General features: G+C 40.7%; 1 protein-coding gene across 6 annotated transcripts in view; it reads left to right on the top strand.

Moving 5' to 3' along the window:
* The first annotated feature begins 81 nt into the window (after positions 1 to 81).
* DROSHA (drosha ribonuclease III) overlaps positions 82 to 16063 on the top strand; it is a 104228-nt gene continuing 88246 nt past the window's right edge. For 2 of the 6 annotated variants that reach the window (XM_032470547.1, XM_032470535.1), the window contains exons 1-6: positions 82 to 226; positions 2463 to 2528; positions 3556 to 4389; positions 8138 to 8230; positions 13552 to 13662; positions 13890 to 14121. In XM_032470547.1, the coding sequence (XP_032326438.1) occupies positions 2512 to 2528; positions 3556 to 4389; positions 8138 to 8230; positions 13552 to 13662; positions 13890 to 14121 (1287 nt within the window). In that variant the 5' untranslated portion in view covers positions 82 to 226; positions 2463 to 2511. Of the gene's footprint in view, positions 231 to 2462; positions 2529 to 3555; positions 4390 to 8137; positions 8231 to 13551; positions 13663 to 13889; positions 14122 to 16063 lie in introns of all 6 variants that reach the window. The other 4 variants (XM_032470542.1, XM_032470551.1, XM_032470555.1 and 1 more) reach the window with 4 other exon arrangements.

The raw sequence follows: 16063 nt of genomic DNA, 5'->3' as shown, positions 1-16063 counted from the left end.
AAGCTATTGGCTCAGATGTCCATCGCTCTTGTTGATGCGCCAATCACCGCGCACGAGGCGCGGCGGCGTGCCCAAGAGCTTTCCCTCCTGTGGTCCAGCTTTCTCAGGTTGCGTTTTAATTGTCTCGGTTTCCTGTTCCGGAGGCGCGGGCGGCGCTCGGGTCTTGGCGGCTGCTCTTTAAGTCTGGCTTTGGTCTGTCGGCGACCTCGCGGCCCGAGAGCCTCTTGTAGGTAAAAGGGGCAGCTTGTGGGTGTTGAAAGAGGGAGTTTAACGGAGTGTCCGGATTTAAACAGGGCTGGAGGCTGAGGCTGGGGCCGGGGCGAGAGGCACTTGGGAGTTAGGATCGCGCAGCCCCTCTTCAGATATGCAGCTAAGGGAAAAAAGCGACCCTAGGCCCGAGTTCCGCAAATAAATAGAGAAAAACGAGACCTTTCATTCATTGTTGAGCGCGTGCCGTGGTCCACGCCTGGGGCCGCCCAGGTCTCGGAGGGGAGTGAGACCCCAAGCTTGTCTTCTGGGACTCACAGTCTGGCGAGAGATGTAAATGGGGAAACGCAATTACTAATCAGCCAGACAAAGATGACCGACCTGTGGATTCAGCTGGGCAAAGACGATGTTAATAAAAAGGAAGTCAGACTTTGCAGCTCTTTCTACCTAGACTGATGTTCCTGGACGTGTTAACATGCAGAACAGCTCCTTCAGTTTCCCTGCTTCCAAACGGCAACTTAGGAGTAGGCAGACACAGAAAATAATTACTTTTCCAGTTGCAGCGAGTTCCTTGACTTTTGAATTAAAGTTTGCATTCGCGACACAGCCTATGTCTTTAATAGATCAGTTTCAGAATCAGTGTTTTCAGATATTCTATCTGTAGACACATCCATGAGGATCTAATAGTGAATGTTTGGCAACAGTTCGACAACACCTGTACAAGGGTGTTGGTGATCCTAACTGTTGCCCACCTCTAGATTCAGTACACTCCTTTGTGTTCCCCCAGACCCTGTGTATACCTCTTGTGTTTATCATATTATTTAATTTTTAAAAAGGAGATATATCTTGAGTTCCATGGGTTATGTGTCTTACTCATCTTTGGGTGCTCAGGGCTTGTGACATGTATAGGCTCATTAAATGTTGTATGAATCAGTGAAAAGTCCTGCTTTTGGTCTGGTTTTGGTAGTGTGGCTCTCCTGTGGACATATGCAGTAGGGAAATGTACAGTAGCAACATAGAAACATATGCCATTGGTGAGACAGTAAACATTTATTGATTACCCGCTGTGTGCAGGATGCTTTGCCAGGGGCTGTGAAGGATACAGAAATGACTTTGAATCAACCCTTTTCATCAAGGAGCTAATAATCTAGTGGAGGAGTTAGACATGTGCACACATGGCTATAATATGGGGCAGCCTCTGTTAAGTGCTGTAAAAGAAGTAAGTACAGACTAAGAGCAAAGGAAGTCTCGAGGGGATGGGATTACTTCCTAAAGGAGCCAGGAAAGGCATCACAGAAGAGATGGTATTTGACATAGGTAGATGGGTAAAAATTCAGTGGGCAGATTCATAGGGTAAGGGATTTTGAAGAAGAGGAGCAAAGACTTGTAAGCTGGGTGATAGTACTTTGTATGTTAAGCAGCTGGGAAAATCTGCAGTGATAGGCACTTCATGGGGAAGGTAATAGAGGATAAGCCTGGAAGAACTTGAGTGCAGATTGCAGAGGGCCTTAAATGCTGGGCGTGAAGTTTGAATTAGATTCTATTGCTCCTGAGTAGCCCATGATGGCAAGATCACTGTCTAGGTCCTAGGTTTATAATGAGGGCCTTGGACTGAATAGTAATCATTAATCAGATATTATTTGGAACCTATATTAAGCATAGTGATTGATACAGCTAAATAATCTGGAAAAACTTTCATGAGCCATTTGAAAGTCTACCTTAAGCCTATTGGTAAATCTTTTAGTTTGAAAGACTTTAGGAAAATGCTTCTACACTAAACCTTTTCAGAGTTAATGTTTATTTGAGTTTTTTTAAACATTTTGTTTAAGTCTAGTATTGGGAAAGCCATTCCTGTTCATAGTATTCTTCTCTGGAAAGAGCTGAGAATGAGAATCAGGGATAACTGCGTGTTTACATGATTATAGTTAAGTTTGAATTTGAATGCTGGTCTCACTGTGAAGGAAACTAGAGAATGAAGAGGGAGAGGAGAAATGACTTTTCCTCCTAGTCTTAGCAGATTAGAGATGGAAATGCTGAAATTGCCAAAACCGATTGTTTTGAGTCAGCAGTAAGTATTAAGGACATCTTAAGAGTTAGTTGTAAACTTTAATTCAGTTCAGCATGCTTATAATTTTGTTAGTATGCTAAATGTATTGAAGAGCGCAAAGTCAGTGTTAAGATAATTGTAGAAATATTTTATAACATTAGCAGTTTGGGAAACATTTTTATGTCTCTTTTTTCTTTCTGTCCTCTAGAGCATATATTCTATGTGAAAGATGTGACCTATACAGATAGAACGTCACGATGCAAGGCAGTACATGGTGAGTGGCATGGTAGTCATGGCAGTCGTCTGGAAGAACAGAGAACAGACACTGGCACTAGGCCATAGAGGGTGGGAAGGGTTTCGATAGGTGAGGAGAGGCGGACTGTGTTCCCCTGGGCCACCTTCATGTCTAGGAACCCAGACCCGAGCAAGTTGATACAGCCCAGATCCCTGCCCTGATGGTGCTGGCAGTTCTGAGGTGCAGGTAGACATTAAAGGCGGAATAAGTTGGTGACCTGTAATCATTGTCCAACCTGCCAAGAAGCACAGAGTGTGGGAGAGCAGAGAAGCTAATAAAGCCCTGGAGGTAATGGTGGTGGTTGTAGAAAGACTGACAAAGGTGTTACTATTGTAGCCAGACAGGACGATGGTGTGAAGTGGATGGACTCAAGAAGTATTTACCAAGCAGAAATGATTGGCATTTGAAAATACATTTTTAGCTAGAGGGGATAAGGGAGGAGAAGTTGTCAGGTAATTTCTTGTTGTATGACTTGACGACCAATAAATGGTCTCATGTATTGAGACAGGAAACCCTAAAAAAGGAGCATGTGGTGTTGTCTTGGAGGGGAAGATCGTTAATTCCTTTTAGGACATGTTAGGTTGAATTTGCGAGTCTGTGCTGAGTGGGAGGAAGGTGTGGACAGAAAGATGCTGGTGCAAATGTAGAAACGTGGGGTGTGTGGACGGGATGATGTGGTGAGGTCAAGACTTGAGGGAACTTGAGCAAGGACATGATAGTAAATGGTCGAACACTGGGGATGATCGAATGGGGATGTTGACTATGCTGGGCTGGAACAGCTTTAGGGAGTGGCAAGGTCCAGGGGCTGACCATGGCAGTGGGTCGAGGGGCTGAGACAGGGGAAGAGGAGTTTATTGGCCATGAGGAGTATCAGACATTATGGAGTACTCAGCGTTAGATGGGTGGCCTAAGGGGTCTGCCAGTTGCTCTTGAAGATGGTCAGGCATTTGTGAAACCTTGTTTATATAGTGAGTTTTTCTTTTCCATTTTTCTTTTCTCTACCAAGTCACAGAATGTCGTTCCACCCAGGACGAGGGTGCCCCCGAGGGCGAGGGGGACATGGAGCCAGACCCTCAGCGCCAGCCTTCAGGCCCCAAAACCTGAGACTGCTTCACCCTCAGCAGCCTCCTGTGCAATACCAATACGAACCTCCGAGTGCCCCTTCCACCACCTTCTCCAACTCTCCAGCCCCCAGTTTTCTGCCTCCACGACCAGACTTTGTACCCTTCCCTCCACCCATGCCTCCGTCAGCACAAGGCCCCCTGCCCCCCTGCCCAATCCGGCCCCCCTTCCCCAACCACCAGATGAGGCCCCCTTTCCCCGTGCCTCCCTGTTTTCCTCCCATGCCGCCTCCGATGCCCTGTCCCAATAACCCCCCGGTCCCTGGAGCGCCTCCTGGACAAGGCACTTTCCCCTTCATGATGCCCCCTCCATCCATGCCCCACCCCCCACCCCCTCCCATCATGCCACAGCAGGTCAATTACCAGTACCCTCCTGGCTACTCACACCACAACTTCCCACCTCCCAATTTTAATAGCTTCCAGAACAACTCCAGTTCCTTCCCACCCAGTGCTAATAATAGCAGTAGTCCTCATTTTAGGCATCTCCCTCCATACCCACTCCCAAAGGCTCCCAGTGAGAGAAGGTCCCCAGAAAGGCTCAAGCATTATGATGATCACAGGCACCGGGATCATAGTCACGGGAGAGGCGAGAGGCATCGGTCCCTGGATCGGCGGGAGCGAGGCCGAAGTCCGGACAGGAGAAGGCAAGACAGCCGCTACCGATCTGATTATGACCGAGGAAGGACGCCCTCCCGCCACCGGAGCTACGAGCGGAGCAGGTAAAGCACGTGTGTGTTTTTTAAAGAAGTGCAGAGGCCCCGACACAAGGCCATTTCTGTTGATCAGCAAACCAAACCAAAAAGGTCCAGCAGTTCTTTTCTGTTTGTAAAAGGAAAGAAAGCATGTTTGGGGCTGTTTTAAAGAGGAAGAACTGACAAGTAAAGGAGTTGATGTCAGGAAAAAGACACCTTTGAAAATTATTCCAGAATTATCAACATAGATTCATTTCAGTGAGTATAAGCAGATTACTCTGCATAATATAGTTGACATTTTAATGATGATCGGTGAAGGGGCTTGTGTTTTGTGTGTGTGTGTGTTATATTTAATTACGTTCACTATGATCGTCATGTCAGGTTACCGTACTTCAGTTCTTTCGGAATTGGTGTGTATAATATCAGTCAGGAATCAAACTAGTTAACAAGTGGAACTTGCTTTATTTTTAGGATAAGTGGAAGTTTGTTGTGTGTTGCTGCCTTCTTGCTCTGTATCCTTAAAATGGAATAATATTAGTTATGCATTATCAAAGTTCTGGTTTTCAAATAGCTATTAATTTGATTCTGTTGCATTGAAACATGTTCATACTAGATAAAGCTGTATTTAAAACATACTGTTCCATTCCAGATTGTATTTCTTTATTTCAAAAGACCAAATATCTGTGTATACAAGAGAATAAGGTTTCCAGCAGGGATTCACAGATGGGCTTCTAGAAATGCTCTGAAGTTCTATGCAAAATTTTATGTGTATGTGTATCTTTCTATAAGTAAATCAGTAGCTTATAGCAGATTCTCAAGAGATGGTGTGAGTCTATTACCCCCAAAGTCTAAGAACCATTGGCTCAGATGGAAAAGTAAGAATACAAGGATATCAATGGTACTAATATTTATTTGTACCTTCAGTGAAGGCTTTATATCAATGAAGATTTGAGGTTTTCCAGTTATTAGGCTGGTAATGGTGCTTCTCTTTCTGTCTGTGGTGGTGCATTTACCTTCATTGTCTTGTGGAACTTCTATGCTGAAAAGTATGAGGTCCCCAAACCAGGTCGCTTCATCACATGTGTTTGTAGAGAGCTGGTCTTGGCTCCTGCGACACCAATGGACTTCTCAGTTTCTGTGTTTCTCTCAGGGCTGTAGGTTTGATTCTGATTGAACATTTTGCCAGTAAACGGTAGCGGTCATTCTCAGTCCTGAAGAGAGTGACTAGTGCTCGGAAGATTTGGAAGGAAAATGCATTATTGCTTCTCTCTGAGTCCCGGTGGAAGGGACCCCGTGTTTTTGCAGAGATGTCAGATTCGGGTGGCCAGGGCTGCCTGAGTCAGTAGACTTTTAAAAGTCTTTTCAACGTAACTTTCTGTTTCTGGGCAATTTTGTTCTTAATTCTGTGGTGGACTAGTTGGCAAAGGCCTGTGATAGTTTATTCTACAACTTTATGATGAAAAGCTAAACCAGAAAGTTGTTAATAGTTCTCTTCAGACTTCAAAGCGATTGTTAATAAACCTGTCTCTGGGGAAACATTTTGCTGCAAACTTCAGCATTCTGGCATTCCCCTCTCTCCCCTTTTTTGGGGTGCTGTGGTTGTTAGGGCTCTGCTGTAAAATCCTGAATTCTTCCATCCAGGCTTAAGCTTGGGAGTTAATGTGTTTGTTTGAAGAAACACGGATGTCCTATAAACTGACAATCTCTATCAGTAAGTGAAATCAAGTGCCATAATCTGCGTTGTCCTGAACCACAACTCCTTTACTACGCAGGACCTTGGGGAGTTAGCTCATCTTTCCAAATGGCCCTTATGTACATTGGAGTTGTTTTATAATGTTGTGCTTTGAGGTCTTAGTCTAGAATGTCAGTCATCTGTCTTACGTGGAACGCTTCTGTGAAATAAACACAGGGCATGTGAAGTCCTAGTGTAACTTGCAGAAGTATATTGGAGAAAACCAAAACTTCACAGAAGTATGGTTTAGATTGTGTTATGCTTATGCAAATTCTTTAGTCCTCTGGCTACTTCTCCCCTTGCTTCTTGGGTTAAGTGAATCTATCCTTTTTCAAATTTCATTTTCCTTCTTTTTCTCCTCTTTTGAACTGTGGTTGAATAATAATGACGAGATTGTTTCAGGGCACACTATTTCTAGGGAAGGTTTGCGACTAAGTGGGTATATGCATTTGCTGTCATGAAAGCTCATGGTTCCTCTGGGGAATGGGAAGAGAAACTGCGGTCTTAGCTAGTAAGGACCAGTGCAGTGGCTTGGCATAAATGAGTAGTGTTACAGCATGATAATCCCCACAGCTGTCCTACTGAGTACAATGTGCAGCCATCGGAGAGCTAGTATTATGCACCTAAGGAATACCTTAATGCTCGCAAACAGGGAAGAATCTTCAGAAAAATAATCCAAGTGCTGTTTTTCTTGGTTTAAGTGGGTTCATTATATAGTGTTCCTGTGATCTATATCCATATTGGTTTTTTTCAGTTCATACCCATTCAGAGGTAGCAATCATCATCAGAAGTGCCACTACTGAATGCAAAATTCTATTCCCTAGATGTTAAAAGACAAACTGAAAATTAGGAATATCCTCCAATTACAGCTTTTATTTGGAAATACAGGCAATTATTTTTTTCAGCAGTCATGCCCTCACAGATTACATTAAATCTTTATCATGTGGTACCACTCACTAGCTGGATTTGCTGCCTAAAAGTAAACTGTAATTTTAGAATGGTGTCAGATAAAGAGTGTGGAATCCCAAGCACTGGCTACTTTATTTTAGACAGCTGGTGTCTACCTGAGGCTTAAGTATATGTCAAAAGTATTATTCAGAGGAGTCTTTCTTGAGGAGGGGGTGATCTTTTAGTGGAAAATCAATTCTTGTTTTAATATCCAAGGTCTCCATCAATTTTGTAAGTTTTGGTTTCAGTGAATTTACATTTTTTCCATTTGACTATAGGTTATGGATATTTTTGAGTTCAGATATTTTTATAGTCTTCTTGCTGGACTCAAGCTAATATAGCATTTTTCTCCTACTCTATGATTTAGTAACTATTTCCCTTAGGTTTAGTTTAGAAATAAACACACTGGAGTTCTGATACTTGTTTCAGATCTCATTGTCCTTGTTAAATAGACTCAGAAGTTATTATTATTATTAAATTCCAGTGTTACATTGGAAGGTTTAAAATCCTTTGTTCTATTTTCACATCAAGTAAACTCATTGTCTCCATTTAGAGTTTTTTCCAGATGAGAACAGCATTTAAAGGTAAAGTGACTTAGAATCTCATGGCAGTTAGTGATAGCTAAAACTACACCTCAGGCCTATAATCTGTAAGAGTTTAGAACTCTTTCATTGTAGAACCTTATCCTAATCTTTACTATAAAAGCTTTAATTTGCGTTTATTTGATGGATGATATTAAGAGTGTTCTAGAAATCAACAGACAGCTGAATCCTTTGAAATTTTCCCCATAGGTTAAATAACCAAGGATTGGCTGGTTGGAAGTTCTCAAGAGATTATGATAAAATTCCCTTTGTTGCTTAGCGTTAAGTATGACTTCTTTCTTTAAAGAAAACAGCAAGAAATGTCCAAGTGAGTTAAAAAGCTCCTTTATTCTCTAATAAATGAAAGATGAGTAAGAATGTCCCATAGTGAATAGTGCCTGCAGAATTCTTAGGTGAAGTGAGGTCCATTCATTTAGAAGGTGAATTCAGTGAAAAGAGATGGTGTTTTTGAGTCTTTCTGTTGAAAACAGCTCTGTGTATTAATTCCTTTAAGAGAGCGGGAACGGGAGAGACACAGGCACCGGGACAGCCGAAGATCACCATCTCTGGAAAGGTCCTACAAAAAAGAGTATAAAAGATCTGGAAGGTAAGCAAGGAGTTGACACTGAAAGAAGTCATAGGATTATCTCCTTGAATTCAGATTTTGTGCTTGTGCAGAGTATCAGCCAGGTCTTCAAAACAGCCTGAGAGTCTATCCAAAGAACGCTGTGAAAAACTAAAGCAGCCAGTTACTTTAAAAACCTTTACTTTCAAGATGTATTGAGAATGTACAAGGAAAATCTTGATACATTTCCAAAAATTAGAAATTATATGGGCCACTTTTTCTGACCTGAGTTGCTATACAACTATATATTAATAATTTTTTTTTAAACTTGACAATCCATAATTATGCTCTTAATTTACTTGTTTCATGAAAAAAAAAAAGAGCAAAACTGTAGTCACACCTTTTTTGGAAAAATGACTGATTTTGCTGCAAATCAAAACTTATAGGATGTAACCAATTCTATAATGAGAAGTACAATTCATGTCTTATTTAATGGTAATTAAGAATAGCACTCTAGAATCTGACAGATTTGGGGTCAGTTATTAGTTCTTCCAACTTTGTTATTGGGCAAAGTAATCTAACTTTTTTTAAGCCTCAATGTCTTTGTGTAAAATAAGAACAGTATACTTGCCTTGTTGAGTGGTGAGGGGTCATTGAGATAATACACGTAAAACACTTAGAACTGGGCCCAAAGTTAGTGCCAAGTAAATGGTAACTATATATATAATTATCATCTGATCACTTGGCTCTAGAAATTGGTAAAGTAAAAGAAAAGCAGAAAAGGGAGTTAAAAGAAATTAATGAATAGAAAAATAGAACTACAGTACTATAACAATATTTGTAAATAAATGCAAGCTTTCTTTGAAAGGTCACACAATTTAAAAAGGGGCAAATCAAGGAAAGAAAAACATACATTCCTTTAGGTATAAGAAAGAATGTATTATTATCGGAATGAAGGAGATTTAAAAATTAAAGTATGTTGGTATAAATATAGATATTTTATTTAAAAAATTAAAAAACTTGGATGTGATGGGTTGTTTTCTATGAAAACAAAATTTACCAAATTCATACAAGAAGTATAAAATTGTAATAGGCCAGTAACCATGGAAAAAATTTTGAAAAAGTTGAATTTGTGTCACCTCCAAAAAAGTTTTAAACTGTTTTAGAACACTTACGAAGATGGAAGGAAAGCTCAGCTCATGTTGTGTTACCAGGAAAATCCACATGGCAAAACCTAATGGATGAAAACAAAACCACAAAACAGTCTCTCTTATGAATGTGGATATGAAAATACTGATTAGTATGTTAGCAAGATGTTTTCAGTTGTGTGTTAAAATAACTGAGAATTTATTCCAAGATTGCATAGGTAGATAGGTTAGTATTAGGAGATCTGTAACTATAATTCTTTGTGTCAAAATCTATAGGCTTATCTCTACCTGCCTATTAGATATTTAAAATAAAGTTGCATCTGTATAAAGTTGCGTCCATTTATGAGTAGAAACTTAGGTAAAGTAGGATTATATGCAGGCTTCTTTAACATGATCGAGAACGTTATCTCATGATGAATGTGACTGATCCCATCTCAGAAGAGCCAAATTTAATGTTGAAACCTTCTAGGCCTTCCCGTACAAGTTAGAAAAAAGGCAAGGAGGCCCCATTGCCTATCACTGTCACCTGACATTGTATAGCTTAATCAACAAGCAAACAAAAACACTGCATTCTTGTGTGCCTGAAGTATTGTACCGGCATGAGTGATACAGTCACTAACCAGAGTCCCCACTTTACAGGAATAAGAATGTTCAGTGCTGTGAGGAGTGCTTTTGATAGAACAATTACATGTTGCTCTAGGAACACAGCAGCCAATAACTCAGTTTAGGGTAGTCAGAGAAATTGATGTTCTACTGATACCTGAAGTGTGTGTAGGAGTGCATGAGGGGAGGGGGACAGTAGGGGAGGAGAAGAGAGCAGGTGTGAAGGTTGCAATGTGGAGAAACCATCTGAGAGGGTCAAGCCTGGAGGTTGGGAAATGAGTTTAGGAGGCCTTTGTTAGTAATCCATGAAAGAAATGATTGTGCCTAGACTGGCGCACTGACAGTGGCAGTGGGGAAAGGTTGAGGTAATTGAGAGAGATTGATGAGGGAGAGTCAGTAGGACCTGGTAACTGATCCTGAGGGAAGAGGAGTCAGCAGTCATTACCTGAGATCTAGAGTTCCCCTTAGGAGCCTGTAAACATTAGGAAACAGGTGAAAGGATGAGTTCAGTTTTGGGCATGTGGAATCTGAGAATCTGTGAGACGGCTGGGTGGAACTGTGTGGCGGTTATTTGGACACAGAGGTGTAAGGTTCAGAAAAGAGAGTCTAGCTGGAAATACTAAATGCCATGGATTAGATGAGATCAACTAGGAAGAATTGTTCAGTGAGAAAGGGCCTGAGGAAGAGGAGAAGGAAGAGATGAGGATAGGCAAAAGGCCAAGATACTGTGTTGGTGGAAATCATTGAGGACCCATTTGAGGTCGATGGTTTTTAATGTTGAGTGCTGGAAATCTCTTCAGTCTGGTGATTTCTTCTCCAATGCTCAGTAGCTTGTGGAGAAGACAGAGACTTGGGTGCTGTGAGTCCTAACTGAGGCAGAAGATGAGAAAATAAAAATTACAGATACAAATACATGTAAAGGAGGAAGAGTTATTATAGTTTGAAATACAGCTTATTGTTTAGGAACAATTTCAAGTTTAGATTTTGAAATTTGATATACCTGAGATATCTACCTAAAAAGATGTTTTTATCCTGTTTTGAAATGTTGCTCTCAAAGTGTTTAAAAAAAAGAATATTAATTATTGTTTACAATAGACAACCTTGACCATCCATCATTAAGACACCTGCTTACAGGGGATGGAGTGAGGATGTCTTCTGCCCCTGTTTCTTGATGATAATAGTAAACATTTGGTGGGATTTTTAGTACACATCAAAATGTCTATGTCAAACAACCCACATTAACATTTAACTACTATTTACTAGCTGTGTGATTTTGGGCGAGTAATATAATTTCTAATTTTGTTTCCTCTGTAGGGGATGTTTATATCTGCCTCAGGACTCTTAAGTGTGTCAGTAGAGTGCTTAGCAGAGTGTCAGGCTATCAGTAAGCACCAAAAACAAATGAACAGCCAGAGAAAAACCACACCACTGGGAGCTAAGATTTTCCATTATTGGCTAATGATATTATTAGGAATACTCAAGAGATCAGCTAAGAAATATTAGAATTAACTGACTGAAGTTGACAGTTATAAAATAAACATACTATAATTAGTAGCCTTCCTAAATACCTGGAATACCTACTTTGAAAATATAATGGAAAAAAATGTAGGTTCGCTACAGAAAATTTAAATTAATTAAAATTAAATATCTTAAACTTAAAAAATGCATAGATTGATGTAAAGAAAACTGTAAATGTAGCCGATGACAAAGGAGGTGATATAAATGAATGAGGGCATGTCATATTCCCCTAGTGGAAGTAGAAGACAGGGTTGCCAAATACCAGTTTTCTTCCAAAAATATCTATGGTTTTAATGTAACTTCAGTGGAAGTACTGGTTTTAGAACTTTGTAAGGACTCACATTCTTCTTTGGAATAGAAGTGAGTATAATGAAGACAGATAATAATACAGGGGGGTACTTACTCTATGGTCTTAAAATGTTTTATAAACACATAGTAATTAAACCAATTTAGTATGGGTATAAGGAGATCAGTGAAACAAATATCGAACAACATTCAAGGAGATGTAAAATTTTACAGCTGTCATGACGTTTTTCAAATCAGAGGAGAAACTAATGGGACAGTTGATAAGCCACATGGAAAAAGAATTGAATTCAGATTTCTGCCTTGGATCTTGGAGAGATATAGTAAAAAGAATTTAATGCTAAAAGTACCTGAAGAAAATATAAAATCTTTATTTAACCTTAGGATGGGAAAGTATAACATAACATAGCAGGACTATAATCCTAAATTTAAAAATATTGGCATAGCATATTGACTGGGATGTTCATAAAAGAAGTGAACATGAAACATGCCATTTCAGTAGTGACAAGAACTGCAAGTTAAATGAGATACTCTTTTCATCATAGTGGAAAAGTTGAAAAACAATCATGCTGAGAGGATGTGTGGAAATGGGAACTTGCTTGTGGTCTTGAGGATAATCTAAACTGGTACTACCTATCTGTAGAGAAGCCTTAAAAAAAATACAGACTCTTTGTGTGAAATAATCTGACAAGTCTGCAAAGAACACAGGTGTGTTTACAGTAGCATTGTTTACGATGTCATAAACAAATGGTAACAACCTAAGTGACTAGGATCAGACTTGTCAAATTATGGTATATACAAATAGAATAATAATATGCACTTATTAAAAATGGTTCAAATAGATATATTGAAATAGAATGGTGTTCCTGATTTACTATTGAGTTGAGGAGGGCAGTCTATAGAGTTCCTTTTTCGTTAAAATTTGTGTGTTTATATATCTGTATGTTTTAACACATTTGTGAAATGTAGTAGTTATTTCTGAGTAGTGTTATAGGTTAATTTTTGTTTTGTTTTTGTTAATGCTTTATTATTTTTCTACAGTGAATGTATATACATTTTACTTGACAGTAATTTTTTTTCTGGTAACAAACCTAATGATGTAGGGTGTAATATATAGGCACTATATCAGTAAGTATTCAATATATATAATCTTTTTAGTCACCAGCCCTTTTCCCCCTGATGTATATACACACCTGCACACTCACATCTCAGTGGTAGAGTTGATAGAAAGAGTTAATTTGTGACTTTGAGCCACATGAAAACTTTCTTGGATAATAGTAACTTTGTCAGTGGAGCTGCAGAGTCTGCCAGCATAAAACTAATAAAGCAATTACTCTCTTTGGCTGGCTTCTCAAGGTCTGTATGATTCCACCCAAATTTCTTGGGCTTAATTTCAAATCTATCCTGTAGTTTTTTTCTCTCCAAGCACATCCACAGGATGGACCTTTGTAAACTTCAGGCCCCAGATTCAAGGAGATGGACTGTTTTTTCTCCTTCTTAATTGAGTTAGTATTTGTGGAGGTTAGAATTAGGCAAAGTTTTGGTTTCACTAAGCAGTAATACCCAAGTGTGGGCTTCCAGAGAGATGGTCAGGAGTGGTATAACTGGTTCACTCTTGGATTATGGTCCTCAGGCTAAATTTATGGCCAACCTGAGACCATGTTTTGTGATGTTCCCTTTTTTTTTCCCTTGGCAAAGCAAGATGTGGAGGATCAAAACTAGTATTCTCAGTGCTGAAATTGCCTCTATGTGGAGATTCCCAAGTATTTCCCAAATATCTTTCTTTTCTAGGAGTTATGGTTTGCTGGTTGGTACTGAACCTGCTGGATGCACACCAGAATTACCTGGGGAGAGTATTAAAAATACAGATTCTTGGGCCCCATCCCCGGACACTGTGAATCAGTAAGTAGATCTAGGGTAGGGCCTGGGAATTTGTATTTTTAAACAAGTAACTTCAGGTGATTCTGATGCCACCAGACTGGTGTCAGGGAATCACTGGTTGAACAAAAATAAATGTGGTGATTTGGCATGACATTTCTCCTTTAGGTGAAAAGTGAACTAAGCAGGTGAAATAGTTTTACAACAGAAGAACATTTTTAATAACTGGCCTCCTTTGCCCCCTTTTGAAGTCGCTCCCCAAGTAGGGAGAAGAAGAGAGCTCGTTGGGAGGAAGAGAAAGACAGATGGAGTGACAACCAGAGCTCTGGCAAAGAGAAGAATTATACTTCAATCAAGGAAAAGGAGCCGGAGGAGGTGCTGCCTGACAAAAATGAGGAGGAGGAAGAGGAACTTCTTAAGCCTGTGTGGATTCGGTGCACCCACTCAGAAAACTACTACTCCAGTGACCCCATGGATCAGGTGGTAGGTCTGAAGTAGGAGAGAAGCTGTGACCCAGAGCTTCTCAGCCTTGGGACTCCTGGCATTTTGGGCCGATAACTCTTTGCGGTGGGGCCTGCGCTGTGTGTGGTAGGATGTTGAGCTGCATCTCTGGGCTCTGTGCCCTGGTCTCCAGTAGGACCCCACCTTGTGTGATAACCAGAGCTGTCTCCTGATATTGCCAAATGTCCCCTGGTGGGGACAGACCACCCCTCCCTCTGGGTTGAGGCGGGGAAGACTGTCCCTCTCTCCTGGTTGAGAAACACTGCCGTGGACAAAAGCTGTTTTATGAAGGCAAGAGCGCAGTGGATAAATAAAAGGATCTCTTCATTCTGCACTTTTTTTTTTTTTGAAGTATGGTCAGTTTACAAAGTTGTGTCAGTTTCTAGTGTACAGCATAATTCTTCAGTCATACATATACATACATATATTTGTTTTCATATTCTTATTCATTGTAGGTTACTACAAGATATTGAATATAGTTCTCTGTGTTATACAGTAGAAACTTGCTGTTTGTCTATTTTATATTAGTGGTTAGTCATTCTTTTTTTTTAATGACACCGCTAGTCTTAATACTGGTCATTTTGTAAGCTATCACTCACAACTGCTTTATGTAGTTTGTGGTATATATGTGTATGTGTGTGTGTGTTTTTCCCCCAAAATGGGGAATAAGGGAGAACTGAGTTTATCTCCTACAAGTCTGTCCTTGACCAAAGGTAAACACAGCATGTTACCCTGGCATATTGCTGGTTTGGTGGCTTGTCCGGTGTCACCTTCGATGGGCTCTCCAGAGACTGAGCACCCCTGCTGCTCAAGGCGGGGCTCCTGGGGCTTGGCAGCCACACCCCACTGCTGCGGGGGCCCCACCACCTCCCCGTTTGCTCACTTGTGTTCTCCTTTTCTTTCTTCCGTCTGTATCTTATTTTCTGTCGCTCTCTCTTTCTTTTCTCTCTCTCTCTCTCTCTCACTCCCGATAGGCGTTATGCCTCCATCCCATTAATTTAGGTGGGTTTGCCACAGGATAGACACACAGTGATGTTCATTGATTAAATGAATGAGTGAAGGAATGAACATCTACAGATTTAGGACAAAAGAGGTTGGAGCTGTTAGGTTTAGTGCATGGGAGAGAGAAGAGAGCATTCTGTTGTTTGGAATTTTGTGAAAATAGCTTCTACTCAGATTGGATCCTTCTCTGTGGGGAACTTGAGAGGCGGCTCCCTTACCTTTGGATAAAAGGGGTTTGAGAAATCTCCCCTGGGGGCATGATATTTTACTTGATAAATTAGAGCAAGTTTTAAGTCACAGTTAATGTGATACAGGGAAGGGGGAGCTCACGTACTGTTTTGGTGCCTAAAGTTTATTCCGTGCTTCTCATATTGTCTCATTTAATCTTCACAAAATTCCTGGAAAGAAGGCATCTGTCGCCTCAGAATGTTGTTTTAATTAAGAATGCTTGACGAAGTGTGACTTAAACGAGCTGGGTTTATTTTTCTCAATAAGCTGTCAGGAGGGAGGTGGTGGCCAGTGCACACCGAGCAGCTCAGTGATGGCAGAGCCCTAGGTTGGCATCGCCATCTTCTAGAGGGTCCACCGTGTTTGCAGCAGCAGCTCTGGGCATCACATCCTCACACACCTCTGTCCAGACACAGATGCAGAGGGCAGTGTCGGGGGGAACCTTCCTCTAGCAGCTTGCCCAGAGTGCCCATGGATCTTTCCCTCTGTCCCTTTCTTCAGAATTGCATCCTATGTCCTCACCAGGGATTCATTTTTCCATCTCTGCCATAACCAACCTCCACAAACTTCATGGCTTAAAGCAGCACACATTTATTATCTCACAGTTCTGTAGGTCAGAAGTCAAACTTGGGTCTCACTAGCTAAATCCTGGTGTTAGCAGGGCTGCATTCCTTTCCAGAGAGGATCTGTTTCT

The sequence above is a fragment of the Camelus ferus genome, chromosome 3, assembly GCF_009834535.1.
Source record: "Camelus ferus isolate YT-003-E chromosome 3, BCGSAC_Cfer_1.0, whole genome shotgun sequence".
NCBI classification, from domain to species: domain Eukaryota; kingdom Metazoa; phylum Chordata; class Mammalia; order Artiodactyla; family Camelidae; genus Camelus; species Camelus ferus.
The sequence above is the reverse complement of the archived record's forward strand: the minus strand, read 5'-3'. Positions and strand labels throughout refer to the sequence as shown.